The 27,704-nt window shown below is 34.8% G+C and overlaps 1 protein-coding gene across 1 annotated transcript in view; it reads left to right on the top strand.

The window, feature by feature from the left end:
- Positions 1-26,706, top strand: part of PXDN (peroxidasin) — a 90,338-nt gene extending 63,632 nt beyond the window's left edge. The window contains exons 15-23 of the mRNA XM_037391973.1: positions 576-684; positions 1,124-1,281; positions 5,699-7,202; positions 8,033-8,167; positions 10,530-10,738; positions 18,888-19,008; positions 21,641-21,773; positions 23,035-23,148; positions 23,791-26,706. Coding sequence (XP_037247870.1) covers positions 576-684; positions 1,124-1,281; positions 5,699-7,202; positions 8,033-8,167; positions 10,530-10,738; positions 18,888-19,008; positions 21,641-21,773; positions 23,035-23,148; positions 23,791-23,913 — 2,606 coding nt within the window. The 3' untranslated portion in view covers positions 23,914-26,706. The remainder of the gene's footprint in view (positions 1-575; positions 685-1,123; positions 1,282-5,698; positions 7,203-8,032; positions 8,168-10,529; positions 10,739-18,887; positions 19,009-21,640; positions 21,774-23,034; positions 23,149-23,790) is intronic.
- The last annotated feature ends 998 nt before the right edge of the window (positions 26,707-27,704 follow it).

The following is a 27,704-nucleotide window of genomic DNA, read 5'->3' on the forward strand; positions in this document are numbered from 1 at the left end:
CTGAAGCCTTCTGGAACTTATGTGGTGCATGTGTTCTAAAAGGCAAACTAAGTCTGTCACTATTTTCCACTTGTAGCACATTCCTGTAAACCGTTAAAATTCTTGCATTTAATTCTGTACTAATTGAAATCAGAGGGAATACTTGCATTGATTTCAGTGGCTATGGGTCAGGTTCTTGATAACAACACCTAAAAGATGATATTACACCACACCGGAAAAAAAACCCTGAAGAATAATTGGTTTTTTTCTTTGGTCTTTTTTACTTGAAATTGTAGGACTAATTAATGGACACTTAAGTGCTGTATGCATTTGTCCTTTTTTTTGTTTTAGATTTATAAGCAAGCTGACTTTTAAACTTATGTTAACTTCTGTTTTAAATGAATTTTACTCTACTGTGTATGCTTTGATACAGTTCCAGAATGGTTAAGATGTCTATATTTGGACTAACTAATGCTTAAAGAACAGGAGTTTACTTTGCACAACTAAAATGATGTCGTGTCTAGACTCTGTTTTATTGTAGTATCTTTTTGTGTGTGGCCATTTTTGCAATAACATGTGAATTCCTTTTTCTATAGTGCCTAATGTCAGCCGAAATGGAGATCCTTTTGTACAGACATCGATTGTGGAAGCAATTGCAACTGTTGACAGAGCAATAAATTCAACACGTACACATCTGTTTGACAGGTATCCACTACTTTTTTTTTTTTTTTTATATAGTGAGAAGTCAAAATTAATTTTGTATATACTAAAAATAATGGAAGATTTTTTTAATCAGGAAGCTATTTTATTATTTAAATGACATTGTTAACATCTGGTTAGTTCTGGGAATACTAACAGTTTAACATGTAAGGATTCCTATTGTTTAAACACTCCTGTTGAGATGTCTATTCACTGCAACAGTTTTTCTACTGAGATAATGTGTATTAAAAGGCTACTAAATGTTTAATTGCTACTAAATGTTTAATATTTTATTATTAAACTTTTTTGTTTGTTTGCCTTCCATTTTGAGATGAGTAACCAAGGTACGTACTAATCTCCTTGCTGAACACTTACATGATTTATGTAGTATTGTTATTTTGTAATTCCTGTGTACACTCACTATTTTTTTCAAATTATCTGTCAGTCGTCCTCGTTCTCCAAATGATTTGCTAGCCTTATTTCGATATCCAAGGGATCCATACACTGTTGAACAAGCAAGAGCTGGGGAAATATTTGAAAGGACATTACAGCTTATTCAAGATCATGTACAAGATGGTCTAATGGTTGACCTGAATGGAACAAGTCAGTAATCTTTCTTTGTTTTTCTGTGTTGAAGTGTATTTGCCTTCTTAAGTCATTATACATCAAGAGACATTTATTTTCCAAGTCTGGGTCTCAACTGCAGAATCATTACATTGAAATCAGTGGAGTATATGACTTTGCAAAACTTTACCAAATATATGTGTTTGCCCAATTCAGTCCTTGGTTTGCACATTGCTACATTGCAGTGTAACTCTGAGCTGTCCAAGTAGAGTGGTTTTATTTTTCCTCATGTTGACATATTAGGGGAAAAAATCGTGTTCAGATTCTTCTGCTGGTCAAATTTAGTATAATGGAAATGCATAATGCATCCTGCTTGTTAATTCATTAGGACCATTGTTTCATAGCAGAACAGACTGTTGTGTATTAAAAACGATCAGTATTTTATTCGTGTTTCTTTAAGTAAAGCTATTTAGTGTTGGCGTGCCTTGGCAAAAAGAAATGATGATATAACAAGAAGCATTTGTGTACTTTATGAACCAAAGCTTCTTCACATACCACAATATTATTCAAAGAATTATTTGCTACTCATTCTTGAAGTGTTTGTCAAACTAAGCTAATTGTTTACTTTAACACTGATCTGATGTAATGAGAAATACAGTTTTTGCTGCTTTTTATAAATAGCAGAAAAATCTGAGGTTTAATATTTCTACCTTTAGTTATTGAAGTCCAAGTACAAATTCATGAGGTCCAGCTGGAGCATATGCCGCTAATGTGTATAGATATGTATGTGGATAGGCTTGAGACATAGGACTGAAGCATTTGGAAATAATGATAGTTTTAGGAGAGCTCTTGAGACTTGAGACGTAGCCAAAAGCTACTCTGAAAATCTAGAGGAAATATTTGTACTTATTATGTTCTTTTTGATGTTTATAATTGAGTATTTATTATAACTTCCAGAAACTTTAACTTTGACTGTGAACTAGGTAAGTGTTTGTTCTGCAAGCTTTGTGGAGTACAGCAGTATTTTTTAGTGAAAGGAGCTTGCTACTCAGTATTAGAGCTGAGTAAATAATTTGTGATTACTAGTTTACCACAGAAACTTCTTCAAAATTCTTTGAAGGCTTGTGTTTTGTAAGAGGAACCTCATTTATTTTGGTTTTCTGATTAGATGCATATGCAAGCGCATTAAATATAATACTAGGAATATATGAAATCTGATGTGTGAGAATTACTCGGCTGCATTTCTCTAGGATTTGTAATGTGGAATTCAATCCCCTAAAGTTTACAAAAAATTGGCATTAAAGCATACAAATTAAAGAACACAAAATCAGGCAACTTCCCGTGATGCTGGAATTTCTGTTCACAACAATAGCTTGCTTCTCAGCCCTACAAAATCCACAGAAACCTGGCTTTTAGAGAAACTTGAATAGTAAAAGAAATCTGCTTTCATTTAAATAGCCTAATGCTCATATTTTAATACTCATATTTGTCCTTATTTGGTTTTATTGCAAAATGCAGAGCCCAATGAAAGGTGTTATTTAGCACTTTTGCATTGGGAACACTTGAGAAACTTGACAATTTCCCATTCAGAGACTTATTAAAATGTAAAATCTTGGAATATCCCAAGGAAGGACTATGAAGACAAATTCTCCTTTGTAGTACCATACTGTATAATAAGGGGAATGGCCACAAGTTGCTGCTTGGGAGGTTCAGACTGGATGTTGGGTAACAGTTTCTCACTAGGAGGCCAGTGCAGCACTACAGCTTACCCAGAAAGGCTGAAGAGTCTCAGTCTTTGGAGGTTTTCAAGCCTGCTAGACAGGGGATACACCTGAACCTGATCCAGTGCTGGAGGCAGCTTTGCTTTAAGCAGGAGCTTGGTCTGGGTAAGAGGTCCTTTCTAATCAATATTTCTATGACTCTGAAACATCTTGCAGCTTGAAAAAAATAATACAGTTAATATTACTGTGAACTGAGCTAGCCAGCTTCTAAGTACTGGAAATGCTCAGCACCTCACATTTTTATAAAGCAGAGACAGAGTTGGTGCCTACAATGGGAGAGGTAATTAAGGGTCTGAGATTGACATTTATGGCAGCCTCCAGTCTCCTCAGAATACCATCAGATTTAATCCATAGATAAGAAATTGCATCCCACGTGAACTTCTAAACAGAGAAGCTGAACATTTATTTTAAATTAGTAATGAAAGTCATTCCACCCAAAACATTCATAGTCGAGCTTTGCTCACAACTTGATTGCAGAAATGTGGATGGCAACCAGGATAACCACAAGAGACAAATGTTTATGTAAAGACTGCATGAAGAATAATCATAAGGAAAGAACGCAGTGATGAATGAAGATAAATTAAGGAGGAGTGTTGTTATAAAGAAGATAAGTTTTTTGAGTGTAGTCTTAGAATTAAACTGCCCTAAACTAGCCCACGTATTAAAAGAGTGTTTTTTGCTGCATTACCCAGTGGCACTGGTTTAGCTCTGTGGTTTTTCTTTTTCCTATCTGGAGTATTTTGTAAAATAATTTATATATGTCCACAGAAACAGGTTAGTTTTGCCTAATGCAAGTAGCAGATCTCTAATATCTTTGCTTTGACTTGTAAACCATGCGGGGTACATGTAGCCTGAGGCTGAGAAAACATAGATCCTTTAGCACAGGTCCTGTCCCAGCTGAGCAGCTATGAGCAATCCAGTCCCTTTAAAGGCAAAGATAAAGAGGGGTTTTAGGTGGTTGGTTTGGAATTGCTCTGCGTTGTAGAAATTGGCAAAGCACCAACGTGTCTAGCCCACATTTATGTGTTGAATGTAGATGAAGGTTAGTGTCTTTGAAGGCACGCTGGAACTGAGTTCAGGAAATGTTCCTTTTAGTCCTGACTGTATGCAGTTAGCCTGCACTGACTTCTTGCAAAACTGCATTCAGTTCATATTCCTGAGTGATTATCATCATGGTGGGAACCCTGCGAGCCTGTGGGAACACGGTACCACTGTACACTCACTCATTTTGTTTTTTTCTTCTGCCTTTATTCTGCTTTTTTGGTTTTATTCATAACTGCAAGCTTTCCAGATCAGGAATCATGGTGGTGTATGATGGTTCCTAGTTAGCTAACAGTATATCTGCACTGCCAAGTACTCAACCTCTTGATTGACTCTTGGGCTGCCTCCTGGATCATGGAACCTTGCTCATCCACGTTGTATATCCATTAATCACCCAAGGTGTGCTTTCTATCAGCAGGGCGAAATTAATCTCCCAGTTGTCCTCACTTACTGTGCTTTGGTTTAGGTTGTGTATGTTCTTGAACATTGTGAGTTCTTTTCCAACCCAAGGCCACATGCAGTCCAGGACAAAAAAGTAAAGCTCTTCTAAAGGAAACCCGTTCCTATTGCATAATGGATAAAGTAGGAATGTCTTTCTCAGCATCAAAAATTTCACTCTACATTCTTCTGTTGGTCTACACAAGTTGATAATGTAGATACAGCCTGAACTAATGACTTTTCCCCTGCAATGAAGCCCAAATGTGTCTTAAGAAAAAATAATTTTCAGAATGACTCCTAGTAGGCAGAATGGACAAGGCACAGCCTGACCTGTGATTTGCAGTCACTCAGCACTGTACTAGGAGGCCTTACGGTCTTCAATCCTTCCACATGTTGTCATACCACAGCAGAGATCATGCAACACATAGCCTTTAGTTTGAAGTTATAAAAGCATAATTCTAATGAATTACAGTATATATTTTGTGTATACTATTTTTCTATGAACTGAGAAAAAAATGCAGGAAGTATGTTGTAGTCCCAGAGGTGAATGGAGTGGATTGCATAGGAAACCTGTGCCAAGTGTTACACAAACCACCAGTTTTCTTTAGACACTAGTCCTGGGTAATGTGAGTTACTCCACACCACTTGTCCTAGAGATCACTCCTCTGTTTAGCTATATTGCTTGTGGTTATTTTCCTTTGTGGTTTTTGTTCTTTTTCTTTTTTTTTTTTCTTGAAATTCTGCAACTTGTGCTGTAACAAAGCAAAACAAAATAGTAATGTTCAGTAAATTATCAAGTCTCAAAAGATAAAGTCTTGAAATCCATGTAAATGCTACAGACAGTTCTTAAAATACTTTTCCTAACATGGGGACAATTTCCCATTTGTCTCAATATGAGGCTGTTATTTCTGAAAATATCTCTGCTTTCTTAAGTGACCTTTTGTGAACATTTTGCAGAAGTTTTACTTGATTTGGTGTTTTACAAGGTTCCCTCCTGACCTAATAGTTGTTGTTCAAATGACCTAATGCTCTAATATACATATGTGATTATTATTGTATTGTTATTTTTAAACAATAGGGATATTTAATCTGGTGAGAAATGTGATGAAATAACATTTCAAATAAATTCGTGATCTGTGGCGTCTATGATTCTATGAAGTCTTTGATTTTTCTCTCTGTCTCTCTTCCGGTTTCAGGTTATCACTATAATGACCTTGTATCCCCACAGTACTTGAATCTGATAGCTAACCTCTCGGGCTGTACAGCCCATCGACGAGTGAACAACTGCTCAGATATGTGCTTCCACCAGAAGTACAGGACACATGATGGAACATGTAACAACCTTCAGCATCCCATGTGGGGCGCTTCTCTGACAGCCTTTGAACGTCTGTTAAAGTCAGTTTACGAAAATGGATTTAATTTGCCTCGGGGAATTGAACCCAAGAGGCTCTCTAACGGCTATGCACTCCCAATGCCTCGCTTGGTTTCAACTACTCTGATCGGAACAGAAACAATAACTCCTGATGACCAGTACACTCACATGCTCATGCAGTGGGGTCAGTTTCTTGACCATGACCTTGACCTCACCGTAGCTGCCCTAAGTGAGGCCAGGTTTTCAGATGGTCAGCATTGCAGTTCGGTTTGTACAAATGATCCTCCATGCTTTTCGATCATGATACCACCAAATGATCCCAGAGTTCGAAATGGTGCACGCTGCATGTTTTTTGTACGCTCCAGTCCAGTTTGTGGAAGCGGCATGACATCTCTTCTTATGAATTCTGTGTACCCACGAGAACAGATCAACCAGCTGACTTCATACATTGACGCGTCCAATGTGTATGGCAGTTCAGACCACGAAGCACTAGAAATCCGAGACTTGGCAAGTCAAAGGGGTCTTCTGAGACAGGGCATCGTACAGAGATCCGGCAAGCCGCTTCTTCCATTTGCTACTGGCCCACCAACAGAATGTATGAGAGATGAAAATGAGAGCCCAATTCCCTGCTTTTTAGCTGGTGATCAGCGTTCTAACGAACAGCTGGGTCTTACCAGCATCCACACATTGTGGTTTAGAGAGCACAACCGAATTGCCACAGAGCTACTGAAACTCAATCCACACTGGGATGGTGACACAATATACCACGAAACACGCAAAATTGTTGGTGCAGAAATGCAACACATAACATTTAGCCACTGGCTGCCTAAGATCTTTGGAGAGGTAGGCATGAAGATGCTTGGCGAATATAAGGGTTATGATCCCAGTATTAATTCTGGCATAACTAATGAGTTTGCAACTGCCGCTTTTAGGTTTGGTCACACACTCATTAATCCTTTTCTGTATCGACTGGATGAAAACTTTGAACCTATTCCACAAGGCCATCTACCTCTTCATAAGGCATTCTTCTCTCCATTTCGGATTGTAAATGAAGGAGGCATTGATCCACTTCTAAGGGGATTGTTTGGTGTTGCTGGTAAGATGCGTGTCCCATCACAATTACTCAATACAGAATTAACAGAAAGACTCTTCTCCATGGCACGTACTGTGGCTTTAGATCTGGCAGCTATGAATATTCAGAGAGGCAGAGATCATGGAATTCCTCCCTACCATGATTTTAGAGTTTACTGTAATCTTTCTTCAGCTCAGACTTTTGAAGATCTGAAAAATGAAATTAAGAATCCTGAAATCAGGGAGAAACTTAGCAGGTGAGCCAGAGGTGAAGAAAAATATTCAATTATCTAAATGTGCATGCAAAATTAGTAGCTAAATGTCTCATCTGGAAGACAATGTTTGTTAAGAAAGGGGTAAAGGGATTTTTTTTTAAGACACTTCCATCCATACCAGGGAATAGATGACAATCTCCACCTCTACATCTCTGAGAACAATGAGAACAATACAGAGTTAATATATACTGTATGTGTTCATGAGATTATTAATTTGAAATGTCTGGTTTTATAAATGCTGTTAAATATGAATATTATTTCAATGTAAAGTCACCTTTAATACCAATCTCATGCAAGTATTTGTGTTCAGTTCTATCCATTCTGTACACTAAAACAAATGGGAATATTATTCACTGTATTTGAATGTGGACATCCTTCACTGCCAGTAACCTGTTCTTCTTTAGATCTTCAGTGTTTGAAAATAAGTCTTCAGCTACCTACCACTGCTAGCTTATCTACAAAAAATCAAAGACAGGATTAGTCTCAGCTATGGTAAAAGAAAAAGAGTACAGAGGGGCAGGAAAGAGAAGCTATTGAAAAAGAAAGTTTCAAAAAACCAGAAGGAAGCTACTAGGAGAAAGGAAATTGTGGGGTAAACTTGCAGACCCTTGTGATGTTACATCACATATACAACCTACATTGCAGGCTTTCTTGCATATACACCCACAGCCTGTTCACAAATGTTGTAGCACTATCACTGTCATTTTTACTACAAGTAGTTCATATACCCGGCCCTTAAGTTTTACCACATACTGGTTATTTTGTAAATGTAAAATATTTGATATTAAATATTTGTGATTTTTTATTCATAGGTTGTATGGTTCCCCACTGAACATAGACTTATTTCCTGCTCTAATGGTGGAAGACTTAGTTCCAGGGAGCCGACTGGGGCCAACTTTGATGTGTCTATTAAGCACACAATTTAGACGTATTCGGGATGGAGACAGGTAAATTGAAATACCATGGAAACCAAAATTAATTTTGAACTGAAGATGCTTAATAACAATTGCGATGTCTTGTTTCCAAATCAAAATACATTTTATTTTCATTATGATATTAATATAAAATAGAAAAAAAGAATGCAGGTTGAAAACATTGTTAAAAGTGATGATTAATTTATTTTTTAAGTTTGTTACTTTTTATGGTGAATATGTCACACTGACCTCCTAAAAGCACCACAGCCAACACATGCTTCCTTTTACCAGTTAAGTCATTCACCTTTCTGAAAAATGGATGTTATTAATCTCCTTTCGTTGTTATTTAATTATTTTATTGGCAAAGGAATTGTAGTATTTAAGACGCTTTCACCATCTCCATTACTTTAAGCATATGTTGGAAAAGTATCACTGTGTATATAATCTGTATACGTATTTCAGTACAAGCAGGTTGTGCACTAAGTAGACAGGTTATCACAAAGAAGACAATTTGATAATTGTTCTCAAATTGCTTTACATGCACATCATGAGCAATTTCTCAGTTTCAGTTTCTATGGTACCTGAAGTAAGAAAATAGTCATTGCTGTTGTCACAGAAGCTAGATCTCCTTTCATACTTTAAGGTCATTCACTTAGAATCTGAAAACCAAAATTTCCCTCATTTTAACATGATTTGTGACCTAGCATGGCATGAGGGTAAAAAGACTTATGCTGACTAGTCCCATCCTAGTGAAGGGGAAACAGGAAGGATTAGGAAATTAGATTTGATTCACTTTAGATAATGTTATTTGCATTAGCTACTCAAGATAGTACAAATGCTTTTCTTTTATTTCTGTAGTCAATAGCACAAGCCTTTTTGTATACTTTTTTTAACAATAACTTTCTTACATAAAATCTGTTTAAAAATTAAGCTGTGAAACATAAAACTCATGCCTGGAGGCAGAGGGAGTAAACTGAGAAATATATGCAGTATGAGCTCCAGATTACTGGTGAGAAGTACCTATTTGTGTCACAAGAGAATAATGGTACTGCTTTTTTGTGTGTGTGCATCTGCATTTTTCCAGCAAAAGCTTTTGGTTTTTTTATTTGTTTTGTTGTTGGTTTTTGGTTGGTTGGGGGGGGGGGGGGGCGTTGTTTGTTTTTTGGTTTTATTCCCTTTTTTTTTTCCTGAAACAATGTTTAGAAACTATAGGAAAACATTCAATACTTAGAAGATGAGATTCTGCTGTCCAAAGAATACAAATGCTTTGAAGCCACATGCCAGCAAATAGTAAAATATTATTAGACATTATGAAAGCAACTCTCGCTTCTTTGAAAGGCCTTTACAACAGGCGAAGGATCAAAACTGCCAGCAGCATGCAAAACAAATGTGCCCGCAGAGTAAAGGAGTGATGTTTGAAGGGAACCTAGCTTCATGTCAATAGGGAGATTTCAGAATCTGGTTTTCTGATCCCAGTACTTCGAATTTCATCGGCCACTGTCCAGTGGCTTATGAAAATGGTACAATAAGTAGGTAAAATGAAAATTTTTTTGACCAATCCTCTAAGTTTAGTATAAAATTGTTATTGATTTTTCATAAAGTTTAAAAGAGCCTTCTACTATTTTTTTTTTTTAAATAAGTGGAAAAAAGTATCAATATAGAATTATAACTTTATAGTTTTGAGACATGTGAACGATATCACAGAATAGTGTGAAATGTTTTCAAATCCGGCCAGTAATTTAAAACGTTTTCTTTTCCAAGCACTGGCTTGGCTTTCATAATATTATATTATTTATATTTTCTATTGATAACAGGCTTTTAGCTCTTTATGTATGAAAAATGTATTATTCGAAACCACAGCATTTCTTGCTTGAATATAACACATTAACTGAGTATATATTAAGAAGTCCCTGAATTAGTATAAAAACAGTTTTACAAAATAGAATTTTTTTAGTAAATTAAACAATCTCGCTTATCTTGATAATAAACTAGGTATAGATTAACCATTCTTCTAATCTCAGCAACTCTATCAGTTTTTCTAAACCTATAGGGAAGTTGCCTGGAGAATGAAATCTGTGGTAATTGAAGCCTCTAAAAGAACTGTAAACTTTGTAGTCTCATGCCTTTCTAAATGTCCAAAGATACCCAAAACATCAAAATGGGAGTAGAAGAGAAATTAAAGGATTTGTTCAAGACTTTGACCCTTTCAGACTGTCAGTATGATGCCAAGTGCTTAAATTTTGGTATCTGGATCAGTCCCTCAGATACAATGTAAAGTTCAGAACAGGATTTATGGAACAATTAATTTCATTCTGAATACAGTATTGCAATATTTCTGGAAAACTGTGTTTTGGTTTTTTTCACTAGCAAACTTGTCTTTTCTGTGAGATTACAGGTTATGGTATGAGAACCCAGGTGTGTTCACACCTGCTCAGCTCACTCAGATCAAGCAGACATCTCTTGCCAGAGTTTTGTGTGACAATGGTGACAACATAACCAGGGTACAACATGATGTCTTTAAGGTGGCTGAATTCCCACATGGATATAGTAGCTGTGAAGATATTCCTAAACTGGACCTCAGGATGTGGCAAGATTGCTGTGAAGGTCTGTATATAGGTGGATTTGGGTGTATTAATGTGTGCTTTGTTTAGTGTCTGTTTATTGTATTTTAAGAAGACATTTGAGTGTTCAGTTTTTAAGATGTTACAAACTCAAATCTGGAGCACAATCCTTGTTAAATGAGCGATCATTCTATATTTTTTATTAAATACACACATTCTAAACGTGACATAGATTTGAGCATTGCACAGTGTAGATAAGTGCCTGTTTTCTTCCTTTTGTGGTTAAATATTCTTGTTCATTACCACCTCCTTCATAAGTTAGGACAGTGGGGTGATTTGTTTTTCTTCAGAAATAAACTTTTTTTTCTCCAGAAGCAAAGTTTACTTAGCTGCATGAAGAACAGGACACTGAGAATCCCATGTTGCTTGGTAGCCTGTCTGTTGGCTTCTCTCACATACGGATTTTCTACATGACCTCTCTTTAGTCTTCATCACACCAGACTTCACTGCCTCTGTAACACAGTTAGAATATCCCTTCCCAAAAGAATCTTCCGGATCATGCAGGTTTGCAGAATCATTTACAGTAGCATCATCAATAAAATACTTCAGGGAGCAATGACTTCTCTTTACTGAGGTCTTGACAGTGTTATTATCTTGTTCTTTTGACAAAACTCAGATGACATGCCCTGGCTGAAAAAGTATGTTCAGGAATTTTGGGAACTTCTCTGTGGAACTCTGATTATCTAGAAGTTGCTGTCAAACTAACTGGAAAAAAAAACTTGCTTTCATTAGAGAGAGTAATCAGTTGAAGATTATTAGAATCTTATAATTTCCCTAGTAATAACTTAGCTTTCAATATCAGTATCTTGTAGATTTGCTGATGGAAGGAATCCAGATCTGAGTTCTTAATCTTTTCTACTGCTCATTCTCTTGAATTTACTACTGCTGAGTAGGCTGTCCAGTGTTCTGGCAAAAGATATGCGTGAGTAAGGAACCAGTGGATTGTATTTTTGAGAGAGGTCACACTCTTCCAGTGGCATCCATTTAACACTTTTGGTCAAATATAATTGTCCCCAATGACAGAGTCCTTTGGTGATATAGCTCAGAATATAAGGCAGTAGATATAGGCTAAATGGATAGAGCATGTCCCTTCAACCTGAACAGATACAGTAAATATTGAGGAAGGATTACAACTAGGGCGACTTTACCATGAGAACAAGCTCAGGTATCATTAAAAATGAAAAAAGTAGATAGTTTTACTATTCAAAGATACTGCATAACTTAGGTTTTACGCTGACTGCTGAGTTGTCTTGTCCAGTAAACAATGCCTTAAATAATAAATCACTGTCTAAGAAAATTCTTCGTTGGAAGATTTGGTTTAAAGTGTCAGTTATCTTTGTGAGACTAGGAGAAATAAATACTTCAAGTTTCGATGAAAACTTGTACAATTTACTCGAGATATAATTTCATTCGGGTCTTACTCTAATTTTTACCAGGGTTTTTTTTGTTTTTAGTTTATTCAGATTTTTTTAAAACAATATTTACCAGGTTCGCCATTCCTAAATTAATAATAGCTTATAAAACTCTAGATATGGTTGATATGTTGTCATTTTAATGCAAACTCTTCCAGAATCTCTTCAAAAGAACCCTGACATTCACCAGAAGCATTGTGAGAAAATCAATTATCACTCTTCAAATGCTTTACCATAAGCAAATAAATCATATTCTGCTGGTTCAGGATAAGTTCACTTTGCCATGGTTCATAAAGCTTGACAGTTTCACAAATACATTAATAATATTGATTTGGAAAAATTGTAAAGCTGTTCTGAGAAATTGTGTTGATTCTCTAAATGTTATGTTATCACTAAGCCTTCTAGAGCAGATGTTATCTTTGGAAAGTCTTTAGAGTATTCAGCCATTCAACAGCCTAGCTTGTGTTTTCATTCAGTTATGTTACTACCAGAGAGTACTACTGGATGCAGTACAGTTAGACAACTGCCAAGCAAAAGAAAGGGTAAATAACTAATGTTCTTTTAAAAAGTGCCTATCTGTATCTCCTTCTTCTGAACTCTTTTGAAGTCTGTGCAGAGGTTTAATGAAGAAAAAATAAAGTGTGCATGGCTTGAACTGCTTTCTTGCATGGATGAATGGGTGTGACATTTTCTGTGGGAATCCAGGTTTAAGCAATTAATTTTTAAAAATTCTTTCATTTTGTGGCACTAAGGAATCGGATTACTCTGAGGTGGGGGGAATACACAGCATACATTCAGGAACAGCATTTACTTTAAATGCATTCTGGGGTTTTGTTTCTTTGAATTTATTATTGTTATTTAAAAGAAAAAATATAAACCATTCTCCATATTTAAAATATTTCTGATTATTTTATAATTAAAATTATACTAAATTAAAATTTAGAATATGGTGTGCTGTTCATTGCACTTCATGTACTTATGTTTAATGTGACCCATATATTCAGCTCTTTCAGCTTCATTAAAAAGCCACATCTGTTTTTGTTATCCTTCCTGTTTTGTTCAAGTCAAAATACTTTTCCATATGAAGAAAAGAAAAACTTCTTAGATACAAAAAGCTACTTCTTAGATTCCTTGATTAAAGCTAGTATTTATTTCTTATAAAACAGAGTAGTATTCCTTTTTATAACAGCAGTACCAGGTTACCTTTAGATTTCAGTTAATGAATCGTACAACAGAATTACTAGTTTATGGGGTGAAAAAAAAGGGAATTCCACTGAGGTACACAAGTTTTTCTTCTCGTTTCCTTCACTTTCTACCTTTCTTTTTCTGGTCAGAGAAGGTGAGGAATTACTGCAGGTTTACTGCAGCTCATTTTAGCAAAGAGCATCCAAGCTTCAGGTTTTCTGAACAAGAACCTTTTGGTGCCTTTTTCAACCTCTCTAGTGCAAAAGAAAAAACTTTTTTTTTTCCAAGTATGCTTCTATGATTACTTTTACTGACTTTATATCTCAGTTCTGAACCCAAAACAGATATGATAAAGCTCTCTTCCCTCAAATATAAGCATGCTGTTATGGTTATGCCTAATATTTTTGTGAGAGAAACTATGCAAAAAGAAGGCTAGAAATGAGGTGCAAAGACATATTGGCTCAAATGGAAACGTGGTTTGACTCCAAATATATAAATTCGAAATGTTATCCACTGTGAGACCGTTTCCCACCTTTTTTTTTTTTCACATTGAAATGAAAAATATATTTAGCCTTTTCTTTTAAGTCAAGTAATGACCTAGTGATTCAGACAAGATGCAAATCACCTTCATAAGCATAAACTGATTGAGGAAGGTGTCTTTTCTTAACTGGTTCTCAGTTAGCAACCAACATATCTCCTGTGTCAGATATTGTTCTTTTTTATTCAATTCAGGAAAACAGCCTTATATAAGTTATAATTAAGCATGGTTAAATTCCACTGAATTTCTTTAGAACTGTTAAGACACATTCTTAATGGGTGCATTTATAGATGATCTTCCAGTAGGATAGACCTATATTTATGAACTTCTGAATTTTAAGACCAGACCAACAATTATGCCATCTGTTGTTTCTGTACTGACCGCATTAATCTATTTGATTTTTATCATTGCTTCTAGAAAGTCATCAACTTTTTAACAACTGTGCTTTATTCCTAGTTAAAAATTGACTTCTAATATTATATCTTATTATATGCTTCTCATTATGCCCTTTCATCTTTAATGAAAGTACTAAGCAACACTGGGCTAAGCACTAAATGCTGTGAAAGACTGTTTTAAAAATCTTAACAGGAGTCTCAGTGCGAGACTGCAAGATCTTTTGTGACAATGGAAATTCTTTATCAAGAACTCTTCAAAATACTAAAATAATGCAATTTATGCCTGCAAATGTTTTCCCTTTACACAGATCTTTTCATTTGCTTCTGTCATGTCATACTTATTTTTGGTTTCTACTTTCAAGGTTATCTTTTTACATTTAAAGTTACATTTAAAGACAGTATCTGTTAGTTTACTAACAATTCAGACTATGCCAGGCTACTAAAATACAGTTCCATGGTCTGTACTTTTAAGGATTAAATCCTTTTTTTTTTTTCTTTGAATAAAAGTACATTTAATATAGTCCAGTATTTCTGTATGGTTACAAATTCTGTTGAATCAGTATTTTTATTTATAGTTAATCAAAACCAAGAATATTTTTTCTTTTTTAGATATCTATGATCAGTAAAATACAATTTTAATTCATAAAATGAAAATAAGGAGACTTAATGTATGATATTGCCTTGTCTTTGCTACCAGGGTCTCATGTCAATAGTTGCCATCCCAAATGAAAAGCAACAGGGAAGCAACAGGCTGTCCTTCATTGTGTTTAAACCCAAACTCCAGGATGAGACCCCAGACCTAAGATCTCAGCCTGTCAAATCCCACCACAGGTAGTAGAGAGATTCCTCCAGAGGACAATTCAGACTGCAATCTCTTCCTGTGGCAATGTCCATTGTCTCTAGAGGAAACATGGGTAGGAGGGCATCCTAATGGAGGTGTCTGTGATGCCTGCAAAACTAGGCAGTTGGAGGATTTCCTTCTTCCCTCTGGACTGTTACTATTCTAGGACATCAGTACCTTCACAATCTAATGGGCAGGTCAGTTCTCAGTGTCCTTACTTTTGAAATTTCCAAAATTTTATGGCTTTTCAGTCTGTCTGAAATTATTTTTTCCCCACTGATCATTGATATTTATATTCCAAAAGATGCATGGTTATAATCTGTGAAACTTTCTAACTAGTTCTGTTTAATTTTTTCTGCTGGGGAGGCTGGGTTTGCTTTGGTTTGGTGTTAAGAACCTAACAGGTTTTTATCTTCCTGCAGGCCATCCAACATCCAATCGTAAAGACATGATATGTTTTTAAATGTCTTTAGGCTAGCAGTAGCTGTATATTAACAATTTATATAGTCATGTTTTGTAAATTTTCTGGATATTTTCTTTCCCAATGATGTCTGAGCCTTCTAGTTTTGGCAGCATCGGTTTCTGAACTTTGAGGTCAACTGCAGAGAACATCTTTATCATTAGAATTCCCCAGTGTATCAGCTGGGATATGACAGTCTGGGTTGTCATTTTATCTTCTACCTTCTATACCATTATTTTTGTCCAGATATTTCAATAATATTTATGCAAAATGCCTCTGTTCCAATTCGAGCAGACTGCTGTTGGATTTTATTACATATTACCCTTTTTTGCTGCTATTTGGTTTATCATTTCTTAGACATTCTTACTCAACAGAAGAAAAGAAGAGGTGCAGTGTAATGTGAAGGGATGTTGCCTATTTAGCAAAAAACAGTTACTTTGAGTTAAGGTTTCTTTTAGAGTGAAAACTCTTTTTTCCTATGTTGTGTAATTAAGTAGCTGCTTTGTGAAAACATCTACTGAAAAAAAAATCTTATGACATTTCAGACAGCTTTAGTGTTTCTCCTCCCACTTACTGATCCCTCTGGCATGAATAGGAGTTCTTAGATACATACAAATGCTTACAGTAACAGCAACTTAATTCACTACAATAAATCTCAGAAAATGGAAGTAGTATCAAATAGGAGCAATAATTACATTATATGTGCTTTTCTTCATGTTCTGTTAGTCTCCTAAGTTTTGGTTTAATCTCCTTGATCTTAGATTAATTCTCCTTGACCCCAGTTTCGAGAGGTGATTCACTGGGAATTAAGAGTGCTCAATACTTCAAAATGTCAGGGTTTTTTTCTATCAGATGTATATTATAGGTGCATTTTTAAAACCTTATGGGAAATGGTATTTTCTGAAGATGTACACATGGCTTACATATGCAAACATACTGTCTTGACTCTTGCAGTGTAATATCTAGCTTCTGGAAGAACCGTTGTCCATAGAGGAAAAGAATTCTTAGGTTGCTTTTAAACATTCAGCTTCTGTGCAGAAAATTAATTGGACTGGGTATAGCTAATTTGGTAGGTAGGCTGAAAATAACAGAATTTTAGGCTCATTATTCTCATTTACTACTACTGCTAAGGTATTCTTTGTTTAAAAAAAATAAGACCAATAGTTTTCTTGGTTTAGGCTTTCTGAAAGCTAGAGCATTCTGTCCTGCACCTTTCAGCAACGACAGTCGTCCTCGTGCTTGTACCTGAAACAGAAAACAAGAACAAGAGTTGTTCATTTGGCAAGTTGACATATTTGAGTCTTTAAAAACTACAGGAATGTCAGGTCTGTGTACTTGGAGCTGCCACTGAACATATGGTTCTCATATTTACCAGTCTAAGGTGATAAAACCTTCCCAGGATTTCAGACCTTTGTTTCTAAAAACCAACCTAAGAATAAAAAAAAACAATAGGCCATTGTGTTATTGTACCCCCCAAAAAATTTATTATGTGAGGTGACGTTAGCAGTTATTAAACAAAGGAGTATAGCAGAAACCTTCCACAATTTGCTTCCAAGAGAAACTAAAATTTCTACGATAGTCAAGAGAACTTTAAGCAACAGATTGATTTAAGAAAAAAATTCCTCTAAAAACTGGCTCTTTCTCCAATGGCCCTTCAGTGTGACCTCTTTTCTCACCATACTATAAATATAGAAGTGTCTAAGAGTAATCAAAAATGCCTTCGTGCCAAGCATCTTACAGACACAGCAGTCTGTTCCCATCTGAAAGAGCTTAGTTTCTGAGCAGGCAGCAAGAAAATTGTGTGAGAAAAAGCAGAACACACAAGAAGAATGAACAATATATTGGCAGTAAATATAATCTAGTTCTTTGGTGGTGCTGTTATTATAGGAGGAAGGTAATAAATTTCCTCAGGAATGGGACAGGCTGCAAAGAGAGAAAAGGGAAGAATAATTGTGGATAAATTAATGATAAAAAGAATGATCTATAGGTATTATTTTTGAACTGAAAAATCAATTAGTATTTTTTGATCACTCTTTTTTTTTTTCTATCGTAAATGATATTAAGCCATAGACAAACAAAGTTTTTCCTAACAGGGAAATTGTAATAGTCTAGTTTTAGTAAAAGTCCAGTACAAGTAAAAGTAGTCCAAGACACCTATTTTTGTATAATCACAGAACTACTTTACATTTGTTTTTAGAGTTGCTCTGTTCAAGCCTCTTTTTTTGACTTGTAACTTGTGCAATATTTTGTGTTCATACTTTAGGTATTTGATCTAGCTACTGCTAAATTTCAGAAAAATATAAAATGTTACTGACTTTGTGAATAAATTTGAAACATTAGAGAAAATAACTTCTTTCCCTGTTAAGTTGCTTCCATGGCTTACTGTGCTAATACCAGACTTAGCTGGGATATGTCCATGGGATTCTGTATTTCAGCTTTCTCTTCTATTTTCTTAGCAGACTCTTTCCTTCTAATAGTTGAACAAGCTGTTGGTTCCTGCTGCAGCTTGGCCCATTATAACTTTTTGTTTTAAAGCTTCTGTGAAGAGAAATGAGAAAACTTCTATTTTCTCATTGTCTCCTCTCCAAAGTCCCGTTCCAGTTTTGTTTTCCTTTTTCAAGTGGGACTCCTTCCAAATACTCACTGTGTTTGGAAGGCAAAATAAAGTGAACCGAAGGAAAGACATACTTCATTCTGTGAACACGTCCTCTTAGGATCTTAGAAGATTTCTCTCATGATTATTCTCAGGCTTGAGATTTTCACTCTGTGGTAGAAAGTATCTGAGTAACTCGTGATACCTTCAGATCCCTCAAATTTGGTAATAGGGCTGGTCAACCAGTAAAATGTGTCTGCAAAGTTCTCCAGGATTTAATTAAAGATTCTCTTTCGGATGCCAAAAATAACAGGAATAGATAAGGAAGCAACAGGCTGTTTTTTCTGTCATTGTTTTCCTCCATATGTAACTACCCCATTCCAAAAGCAAGAAATAATGAAAACCCAAGAGAGCCTGAATTTCAGGAGTGAAAACAATAGTTAAAGTAGCATTGATAGGTTTTTGAAAATAACGTTTATTCCTTTGTTTCATACTAAAAAGCTGGTCTGTGAATAATTTTCTGCACCCATCTGGTTTAAATGCTGTATCACTGAGATATATTTAATGGCTATCAAACAGATTCCAGAGGGATCAGACAATGTGTGATTCAATTGGCCTTTGCCAATTCAGAAGACAGTGTAAAATCATATTAATATTGTAACTGCTGAATTAAGCTGTAGTAATGTGTAATTTCTTGTCTCATTTCAGACTGTAGAACTAGAGGACAGTTTAATGCATTTTCATATCACTTTCGGGGAAGACGTTCTCTTGATTACAGCTTTCAGGAGGACAAGCCCTTGAAGAAAATGAAAATGTCCAAGACAATAAGGTGAGATTTTTTTATTTTGTTTTCCCCAAAGTATGAAGAAGCATTTCTTTTCAAAATGGAAAGAAACTCAATGATTTCTTTGTAAGTGCATACCACTTTTTTTCTACTGTCTGCTTTCTCAAGTTTGATTGATGTATTTCATTCTGACACTTGAACTGTACACTACAACTACAAATTGAAAACTGCAGAGTTTGCATTTTTTTTTTTGTGGTATAGCACAGTCTGTGGTAGAGTCCTGTATGAGTTTGCTATTTTCTTTTAAGATGCATTTTGTGAAATTCTGATGCTTATCTGCTAACAGTAAAACACCTTTTTTTTTCCTCCAAGCTTAAATTTAAGACCCTTTGTAAGTGACACAGTATAGTGCTTTTGTTTTTTCATTGGTTTTCATGAAAAGACTCTGTAATGAAGCATAATTTGGGGGATTTGGAGTCTCACATTCCTACTGTAACCAAACTGAATTATTTCTGTTTCTTCCTTGGAGCTGCTAGGTCCTCCTGTAGAAATAGGAGGAAACCAAGTGTTGATAACACTAGCATAAAAATTTGTAGTAATTTGTATGGATTGCTTCTAGTACCAAAATACTTAGAGCTGGAGTGGAGAACAGTAGTGATACAGTGTTGTTGGTAACTCCATAATCCTCAAAATGCTCTAGCAAGGAAGTAAATCACAATGTCAGTTAGAAATGATCAACTGCTCAGGATCCCTGTAATTTCTAGGGAATCAAAATTTATCTGTGAATTAGTGAAATGAAATGAATTTTGCTCAGACCAAACATTTCTTGCGAAGTTCCTTCATGATGAGCAAATTCGAGATGCTTTTGAATGATAGTTCTTTCCAAAATTATCTCCTTGACTGAGATGACCAGACAGGGTCTACCCATGCTGTCAAGGAAAGCGGCTAGACAGATACATAGGTAAATTTATTTCAGCAGTTTCAAATACTCACGTGGATGTTATAGCAGGGGAAAAAACACCACCATTATATTTCACTTAATTGATAGGAAGCTGTCAAGAAGTAATAGAGCCTTTAGATGTTTAAGATTTTAGACAAAAGCAGACAGAAGCTAAGTATAAACTTACTTATAGATGATAAAAAAAGACAGGTTCCTTTGAAGTAATCCTTGAAGAAGGATGTTTAGTCTGTCTTTGCAAGTGAACTGTTAGAAGTTTGTAAATTTACAAAACAGCAATTCACTTCTTAAAGATGCTAGTCCCATAATGAATAGTCCCATAATGCTAGTCCCATAATGAGGATTAAATGAAATAAAAATAGAAGCAACCCCCCCCCCCATATCTGAGAAACTTCCTGTTTTCTTTAACTTGCTGTTTGACTGTTTCAGAAATGAAACTCAAAGATCTACAACAGTCCAGTTACTAATTATGACTACAAAATAGTAAATTTACAATACTTTATTTATAGCATAAGTAAAGCTAAACACCCTCAGTCCTTCAACATTCGCATCAGTTCTCATGCTCGTTGTTGTATTATATTGCATTTGTGGTGAGAAGGTTTTTTCCTCCTTTTTTTTCCTTCTCATTTTCAATAACTTGAGCAGGTGGGGAAGATTAAACTTTTTGTTATACAATAGCAGCTGGTTTATTTAAATTTTGGCACGTTATGTTGCTTAGAGTTCTTTTTCTTTAATTTAGATGAAACTATGGGAAACCAAGTAGCTTGAACACCTGCCAATAAGTGCTCTTTTAATTTATTCAGAAGGATTACAAATCATGAGCCCTATTACATGAGAGAGGATTTCTTTGCCAGTTCATTCTTTGGGTATCCCTTAGCTCTGGAGAAGACATGGTAACGCAATAGGAATGCTTGTTATAGATTCAAGAATCTTAATGTGATGTGCCTTAATAATTAGTGTTATCCTTGGTTTTGAATACATGTTTTCTAAAGTGGTGTCAAATAATATATTATGATTTATAGACAGTTCCTTTGATAACTGTTTCCCATGAACAGATTAAATTAATTAACATAATGTAGTGTTGTACTTCTCTTATCAGGTATCAACTGAAAAGTGCTATAAACAGAAGACTAGATATTGTGTTCAATAATCAGTATTGATTTCAAATGGTAGTTAAAATGGGACACAGGAATATGTTATTATCTAAAAGTACTTCTCATTTATTCATGAAAACCAACTTTTTCCTTTTCAAAGTCATATTTCTTTAGATATGTGTTTGGCTAATGAGTATCTAGAGGGAGAAACTGGATCTGAAAGCGAAACCTGAATTTTGTATTTGGGAGTAACACTTGGTTTTGGTTGTTTTGTTTTGTTTTTTTGTTGGGTTTTTTTTTTTTGCTTTCATATCGAAGGCTTAAGAGATTTACTAGTGGATTTAAGGTGTTGCTTTACAGTGCCACTGATGACAACTTTGTTTCCCCCTGCATGAAATACATATGTTATTTTTCTAAGTAGAAGAAATTCCCTGTTGCTAGTGATATTAACAATAATCCACAGCTCACTTGACCTGAGACTGTCTTCAGCACCAGTGGGTCTTGTGTGCTGTTGTGGTTCCTACCTTTGTTGGTTACGCTTCTTTTACATTTTTGCTGTTTTAAAATATCTAGCAAAATAATAAAAGTTAGATGAATATCCTGACTTGGTGTTCGTTTGTTGCAGTTCTGTGAAACAGAGTAAATATTTTCGTAATGCCACATCAGCGTCTAATGAAAATACTAACATGCCTGCAGTGAATGACTTCAAAGAGTTTGTTTTGGAAATGCAAAAAACTATTTCAAGCCTCAGAAACCAGGTAAAGTGCTATAATGGGTAGTTTCTAATTTTATATTTAATCAATAATGTTTTCCTATCACCATTCCTCTTAAGTTTTTAGTATTTGGACATCTACTTCAGCCAAAATCCACCACATACTATCTCAAAAAAACCCACAACACGGTGTGTTTTTATTTCTATGTTCTTTTGAAATCATACTGAAATATTCTACAATTAGTTCCACTTGACTTTTGAACCTGAAGCCTTGTGTAACCATTGTTCCAACCCAGGGGATTGGAACAGGATGATCTCTAAGGTCCCTTCCAACCCAAACCATTCTATGATTCTCTACTAAACATGGAATGAGTCTTTCTTTAAAAATTTGTTTGTAGAGTTAATAAAATCTTTTTTTCCTATCTGAAATGTATAGAATCTCTGTAAAACTGATTCAAATGTAGTCTTCATAAAATAGGCCAGACTACCGTTGTAATCATAGTTCAGATCTAGATCACTTTAAGAAGACTTTTACAACATGGCATACACAAACTCTTTGTTCAGAATAACTGCCATAGTGGAATTCAGTTTTAAAGATGTATACCTTAGAGGACAGACAAATCCAAAGTGGGCTAAAATGTTTGCCTAGAATAATTAAGTTCCTTCAGAGCAGCTTTTCCATGTAATTTATAGATACAAGTCATGTATTTATTTGCATAGTAACCCAATTCCATCTTTGATGGTATTATTTAATGCTTGTACTCATCAATGCTCCCATCTTGACAGTGGAAATGCTTTGTTAAGACTTATTACGTTTCAGTAAGTTCTTCTGTTTTTTCTGGATGTAAAAAAGACAGAGGGATTGTTAAAAATGATGCCTTTCTAATTACTGTTTCCAAGAAGCATATAATCAGCAAAATAACTAGTCATATAACCCCTTTTTTCATCATTAATGAAAAAATAGTCAAAAATCCAAGCAAACATTTTAAATTTTTATTGTTTTTTCCATTTCATTTTTGAAAGTTTAGATTTGCCTTTCCATGTGTCACGCGTAGTTTATTTCTCTTTGTATGCTCTAATTGTATATTCCAAAGTTAAGAAAGATATATTTTCTGTTAGTTTTCTTTTGAAAGGCTGTTTCCATACATATTACCTGTTTACAATATTTTAGCATTATGAAAACTGTGGAGTGAGAAGAAAAACCCAGACAAGTATTTGTCATGGATTATGCAGCATAAAAGACTGAATACCTTGCACAAATAAAACCCTTTCTTTGATTGAGTTATTAACTTTTTTAATGTTTTCAGATAAAAAACCTTGAATCTCGCCTCAGTAAAACTGATTGCACTGATGAAAAGGGTAAATCATATTCCAGCAATGAAACCTGGAAAAGGGACCCTTGTACTGTATGTGAATGCAAAGTAAGTATGTGGAAATCCATTTTGAGATAGAAATTATATTAGATTCTGCTTCTAAAACAGCAGTTCCAGTTTTGTGCATGCTAATTTCTGGGTAATCATTACTAATTGTTCTTTTTATGGATGTTCAGTTATTTGGTGCAAAAAAAATCATAATGTTCAGCTATCCCTGTCCCTGACACTGGTTTTCAGTCCAGCCTTTATATACTTTTTTTAACTTTCCATTTTCATTGATCTATAGTTGTACTGGCAAACTTAACTGCAAAGTGAGAGACTTCTTGAAAAGGTCTACTAAAATACATAAAAAAATCAATACAAGCTCATCTTAGTGCTAGATTTTAATTTTCTTTTATCATGGTGAAATTAAAAAAAGATAAAAGAAAAATGTCAGTAATTGGTATCCTAGAGTTCCATGCCTGAACATTAGATGAAATGGTATACTGCTCCATAAAAGATGGTATAATACAAAGAGCTTTCTCAGTATAAGTTTATGATGAAATAAACTATGTGGAGTTAATCATAATAGCCAAGATCTTAGAGAGGACAAATAACAACGTTTTCTTCGCTGATATGAAAAATGTGTTTCTTGTTTGGAACATGTAGTTAAGTCTGTTACGGTTTTGTTACTTTTTTTTCCTGACACAGGTTGGTCAGATAACTTGTTTTGTAGAATCATGCCCACCAGCTGACTGCGAAGCGCCTGTGAAGGTTAAAGGAGATTGCTGTCCAGTCTGCTTAAAACAAAATATTATTAAAAAGAAGCCATAAGTCTGCTTTTTAAGAATTTAGGGTGCATACTCCTCAAATAATTTCAATGCCTGCTGATGGCAAAAACAGGTAACTACAGTCTTAACAACAGCAAGAAACCAAGATTTACAATATTCTAATGGTGCTGTAACAGTATAACGTAATGTATTTTCTGCCCGTGAAGGTAATCACAATGCAAAAATTAATGAAAGGGAAATTAGCAAACAGGTCAATGTTAATTGTGTATTAAACTTCTCAGGTTAGACAAACTCAAATTGGTGCTACTTTTAAAAGAACACTGTCAGGTAGTTTTAGGTACCCAAAATGACTGGGTTTAAGACTTACTTTAAAATGGACACTTCATTTCCTGTCTTTAATTAGCGACACTGAAAGTTTACTATCCCTTTTCAGTACCAGTCTGACTTGATATATAGCTCTTTGTTATTACATAGTAAATGCAGGGAAAATGAAAACACAAGGTCACTGTGCCCAGAGCAATGCTGTGGAGGGCCAGTTTCTGCGAACACCTATGCATGGAAATTCTGATGAATCACACTATCATTTCTGCATCTGAACTAGCAAGGAAATAAAGAAAACTACACGACACCTTTCAACACCCATTCAAGGAGCAAAATTTATTAAGATTTTCAAAGCAAAAACCCTAGAATTAGTAAGTAAATAAAGAGAAAGGTAATTGGAAGGTACATTCAGTTGCTTTGTGTAAATTACAGATATAATTGACAGTGTTCCTCATTCTAGAAAATCATAGATGACAAAGTAGCATTTGATCTTAAAGTGAGCGTAATCCCTTTTGTCAAAACATATGTAATTGCTTGGCAACTTTTTTTTCCTCATTTATTTTAAATCATTGTAACATGATCATCCAGTTCAGTTTTAAAGCATGCTTCTCTTGATCTCAGATCAGCTCACGAGTTTGTGTGGCCCTGTTTTGAAAATGTGAAAAGATGTCACATGCCATTTTGTATACAAAGATTCCTACTGATTCATTGTGCATGTTGTCAATAGAAATAGGTTCCTGGTTATTTTGTGGCACTGTTTGTTGACAAAAAGAACAATCAAAATCAAGCATCATGAGTAATTGTGGATTGACTACTTTTTCTGACAAGGTATTTGAATTTTTTTTTTTCAGTTTCATCTAATGCATATATATTTTTACCTCAATATTTTTATCATTCAAGTTAAAAATTGTCTGCCAATGGACTTTATTTCCCATTTAATAAATGTTTAACGTTATAGAGTATATGTCTACACTAGCATTTCAAAGTTTTGTACTTTTTAGAATACAAAGTGCATATTTTTGACCAGGAAATATATATTATATTCAGTGAAGGACAACTATTATACCTCATTTTACAGCTTTTTTGTGTTTATTCAGAATTGATTCTCTCCTTGAATACTTAATATGTTAAAATTTATGGCTCTGTCCTTAAGTCCTAAGTCAGGACTAACTAGAACCAGAGCTCTTTAGTGGTGTAGTTCACAGAGTTCTGAGTTTATTGTTTAAATTTAGGGAACGGAGGTTTCAGTATCAAATAAATCTGCACAAAATTAAACATTGTCATCTTAAAAATTTTGCATTATGAAAACAGACGGAATACTTAATTATTGCATGGTAGATCAGATACCTGTCTAATAACTAACCTAGGACAGCAATATGAGTTCCGCTATATTATTTTGGCACATAACTTCTCTGATTACTAACATTAATAATTTCTAATTTGATAAACTGATACCATGAAACATTCAATCTTTGGTGTATCTTTAAAGCTTACTACAGAAACTCTTTTCATCTATGGTAGGAGCAATATGTACATGTGAATGGTGTGTTAAAGGTGTGTGGTAGAGGTACACATGGAACTACAATTTATATTTTAAAGAATATTTTAATTGATTTTATATACAATGTTTTGAATTATGTAATTTTCTATGTTAATACTTTTAGAAATTGTGTGTGGCGAGCATGTTTATCATACAGTTCCTAGAGGTTGTCATTCCTGTATTTCTTTGATACGCTGGTATTTTGTTGACTTTTGCTGAGAGTCCAAACCACATGTCTCGTCCTGTAATTCCAACTCAGATGGAACTCCCATTGACCTATAGCAGGAATTCCTCAAAGAGGGAGGATTGCATAGCTAACTCAAATATAATTTAACTGTCTAAACAGTTAAATAAGGCAGTAACACATCCAGCTGGTTATTACTTGCATTCTTTTATTCCAATTGTATATTAAATAAACTTTCTCAAGATTTCCACTTATACGAGAAGAGAGTTTCCATTTATACATTATAAAATAGTACCTTATATCTGATTGTTCCTTTTCTGCAGCCTCCAGAGTAAAGTGGGAGGTTTTCTGTGCTGTTCACTGTTTATTCATATGGTATATAAAATGGGCTTATGAGTCTGGATATGCTTAAGTAAGTGTAATACTGAGTTATTTTCCACCATCCATCTGATCATAAACCATGCAGGAAAAACAGGTCTTTATCCACAGTTTAAAATGTAGTCAGTCATGGGTTGTACTAATTCGCTTTCTTGCAGTGTCTGCAGAATCAATGTTGATTTTAACATTTCTGAAACAGTGGCCAATGGCTAGGTGACTATTTCCTCGGCATCCACTGTAAGAATATTACTGTATAATGTTGCAAATTTTACATATTTATTTTCCTTTTTAATGTTACCTAAACCAAAGTCTTTGTTGTTTTTATTTTAATCAGTAAATTTGCCAAAGAACTGTTTGCACTGTATAATGAATGCTTTTCAGTTAAAATAAAGTGGGCCACATTTCCAAGTAAATTCCAAGTGTATTATTCTCAGTACATGTATTGTTTAGATTGTTTGCAGAAGATTTCAGTGTGTAGGCTTTTATCAAAGATCCATATTGCTTATTTTATGCAGGATTTTCATGATCGAGACTCCATTGCTGAGAACTAAGCTGTGAGCTGATAATGAAACATACAGATTCAGTAGGTTCTTTAATATTATGGCACATAAATTAAAGCATCTATTCACTGTTCTAGGTGATATGAAAAAAATACACGCAGACTCAGAAAGGATATTTAAACATACACTTTTTTTCCTAGCACAAATGTGTATTTGAAAACTCTTAGTGCTGAACATTTTTTTCCCCACTTTTAATGGGAATGTCATAATAGTTACATACAGCCTGTTCTTACACAGTGTCCTCAAATAGATCCAGTTGTGACTTGCCTTCCAATGCACTTGATTCTACATTCATTCTTTACATCATGTCACAAATGAATATCCAGGTTCACACAATCTCAGCTCAAAATGAGTCTTCTGTGCAAGAGATCTTCTTGTTTACCTTATCTTGTTTCTCAACCACAGAATATGAATTACTGCTGAACACATAATGAGTTACTCTCATTTCTTGGTGAGGTGTTAGGTTCTCTGGGGCCCTGGGTCAGTTCTTTTGTTAGATCTACCCGAGATTCATCTGTTTCTTCATGACTTCATAAAATAAAGCATTCTGTGGTACAGTATCATTGCAATTAATATAATTCTAAGTTCCCTTACAGTGAAATGGGAGAAGTTAAAGACTGACTCAAAGAAACAGACTTAAGAATCGTCTTCAGGTTGCAGTTACCTGTGCTTCACTATGCTTTGATTTTGAGTATTGCGTAGGGCAAATCTAGAAAAGCAGAACTGCAATAGGTTCATTTATGTGTTTTCCATCAGGCTGGTAAAATACCCTGTTGCTTTTCCAAAATGTTGATGAGTACTATTCAGTCACTATCCTATGAAAATTTTAGGGCAATCAGATTTTTTTTTTT

This window comes from Falco rusticolus, chromosome 6, assembly GCF_015220075.1.
Source record: "Falco rusticolus isolate bFalRus1 chromosome 6, bFalRus1.pri, whole genome shotgun sequence".
NCBI classification, from domain to species: Eukaryota; Metazoa; Chordata; class Aves; order Falconiformes; family Falconidae; genus Falco; species Falco rusticolus.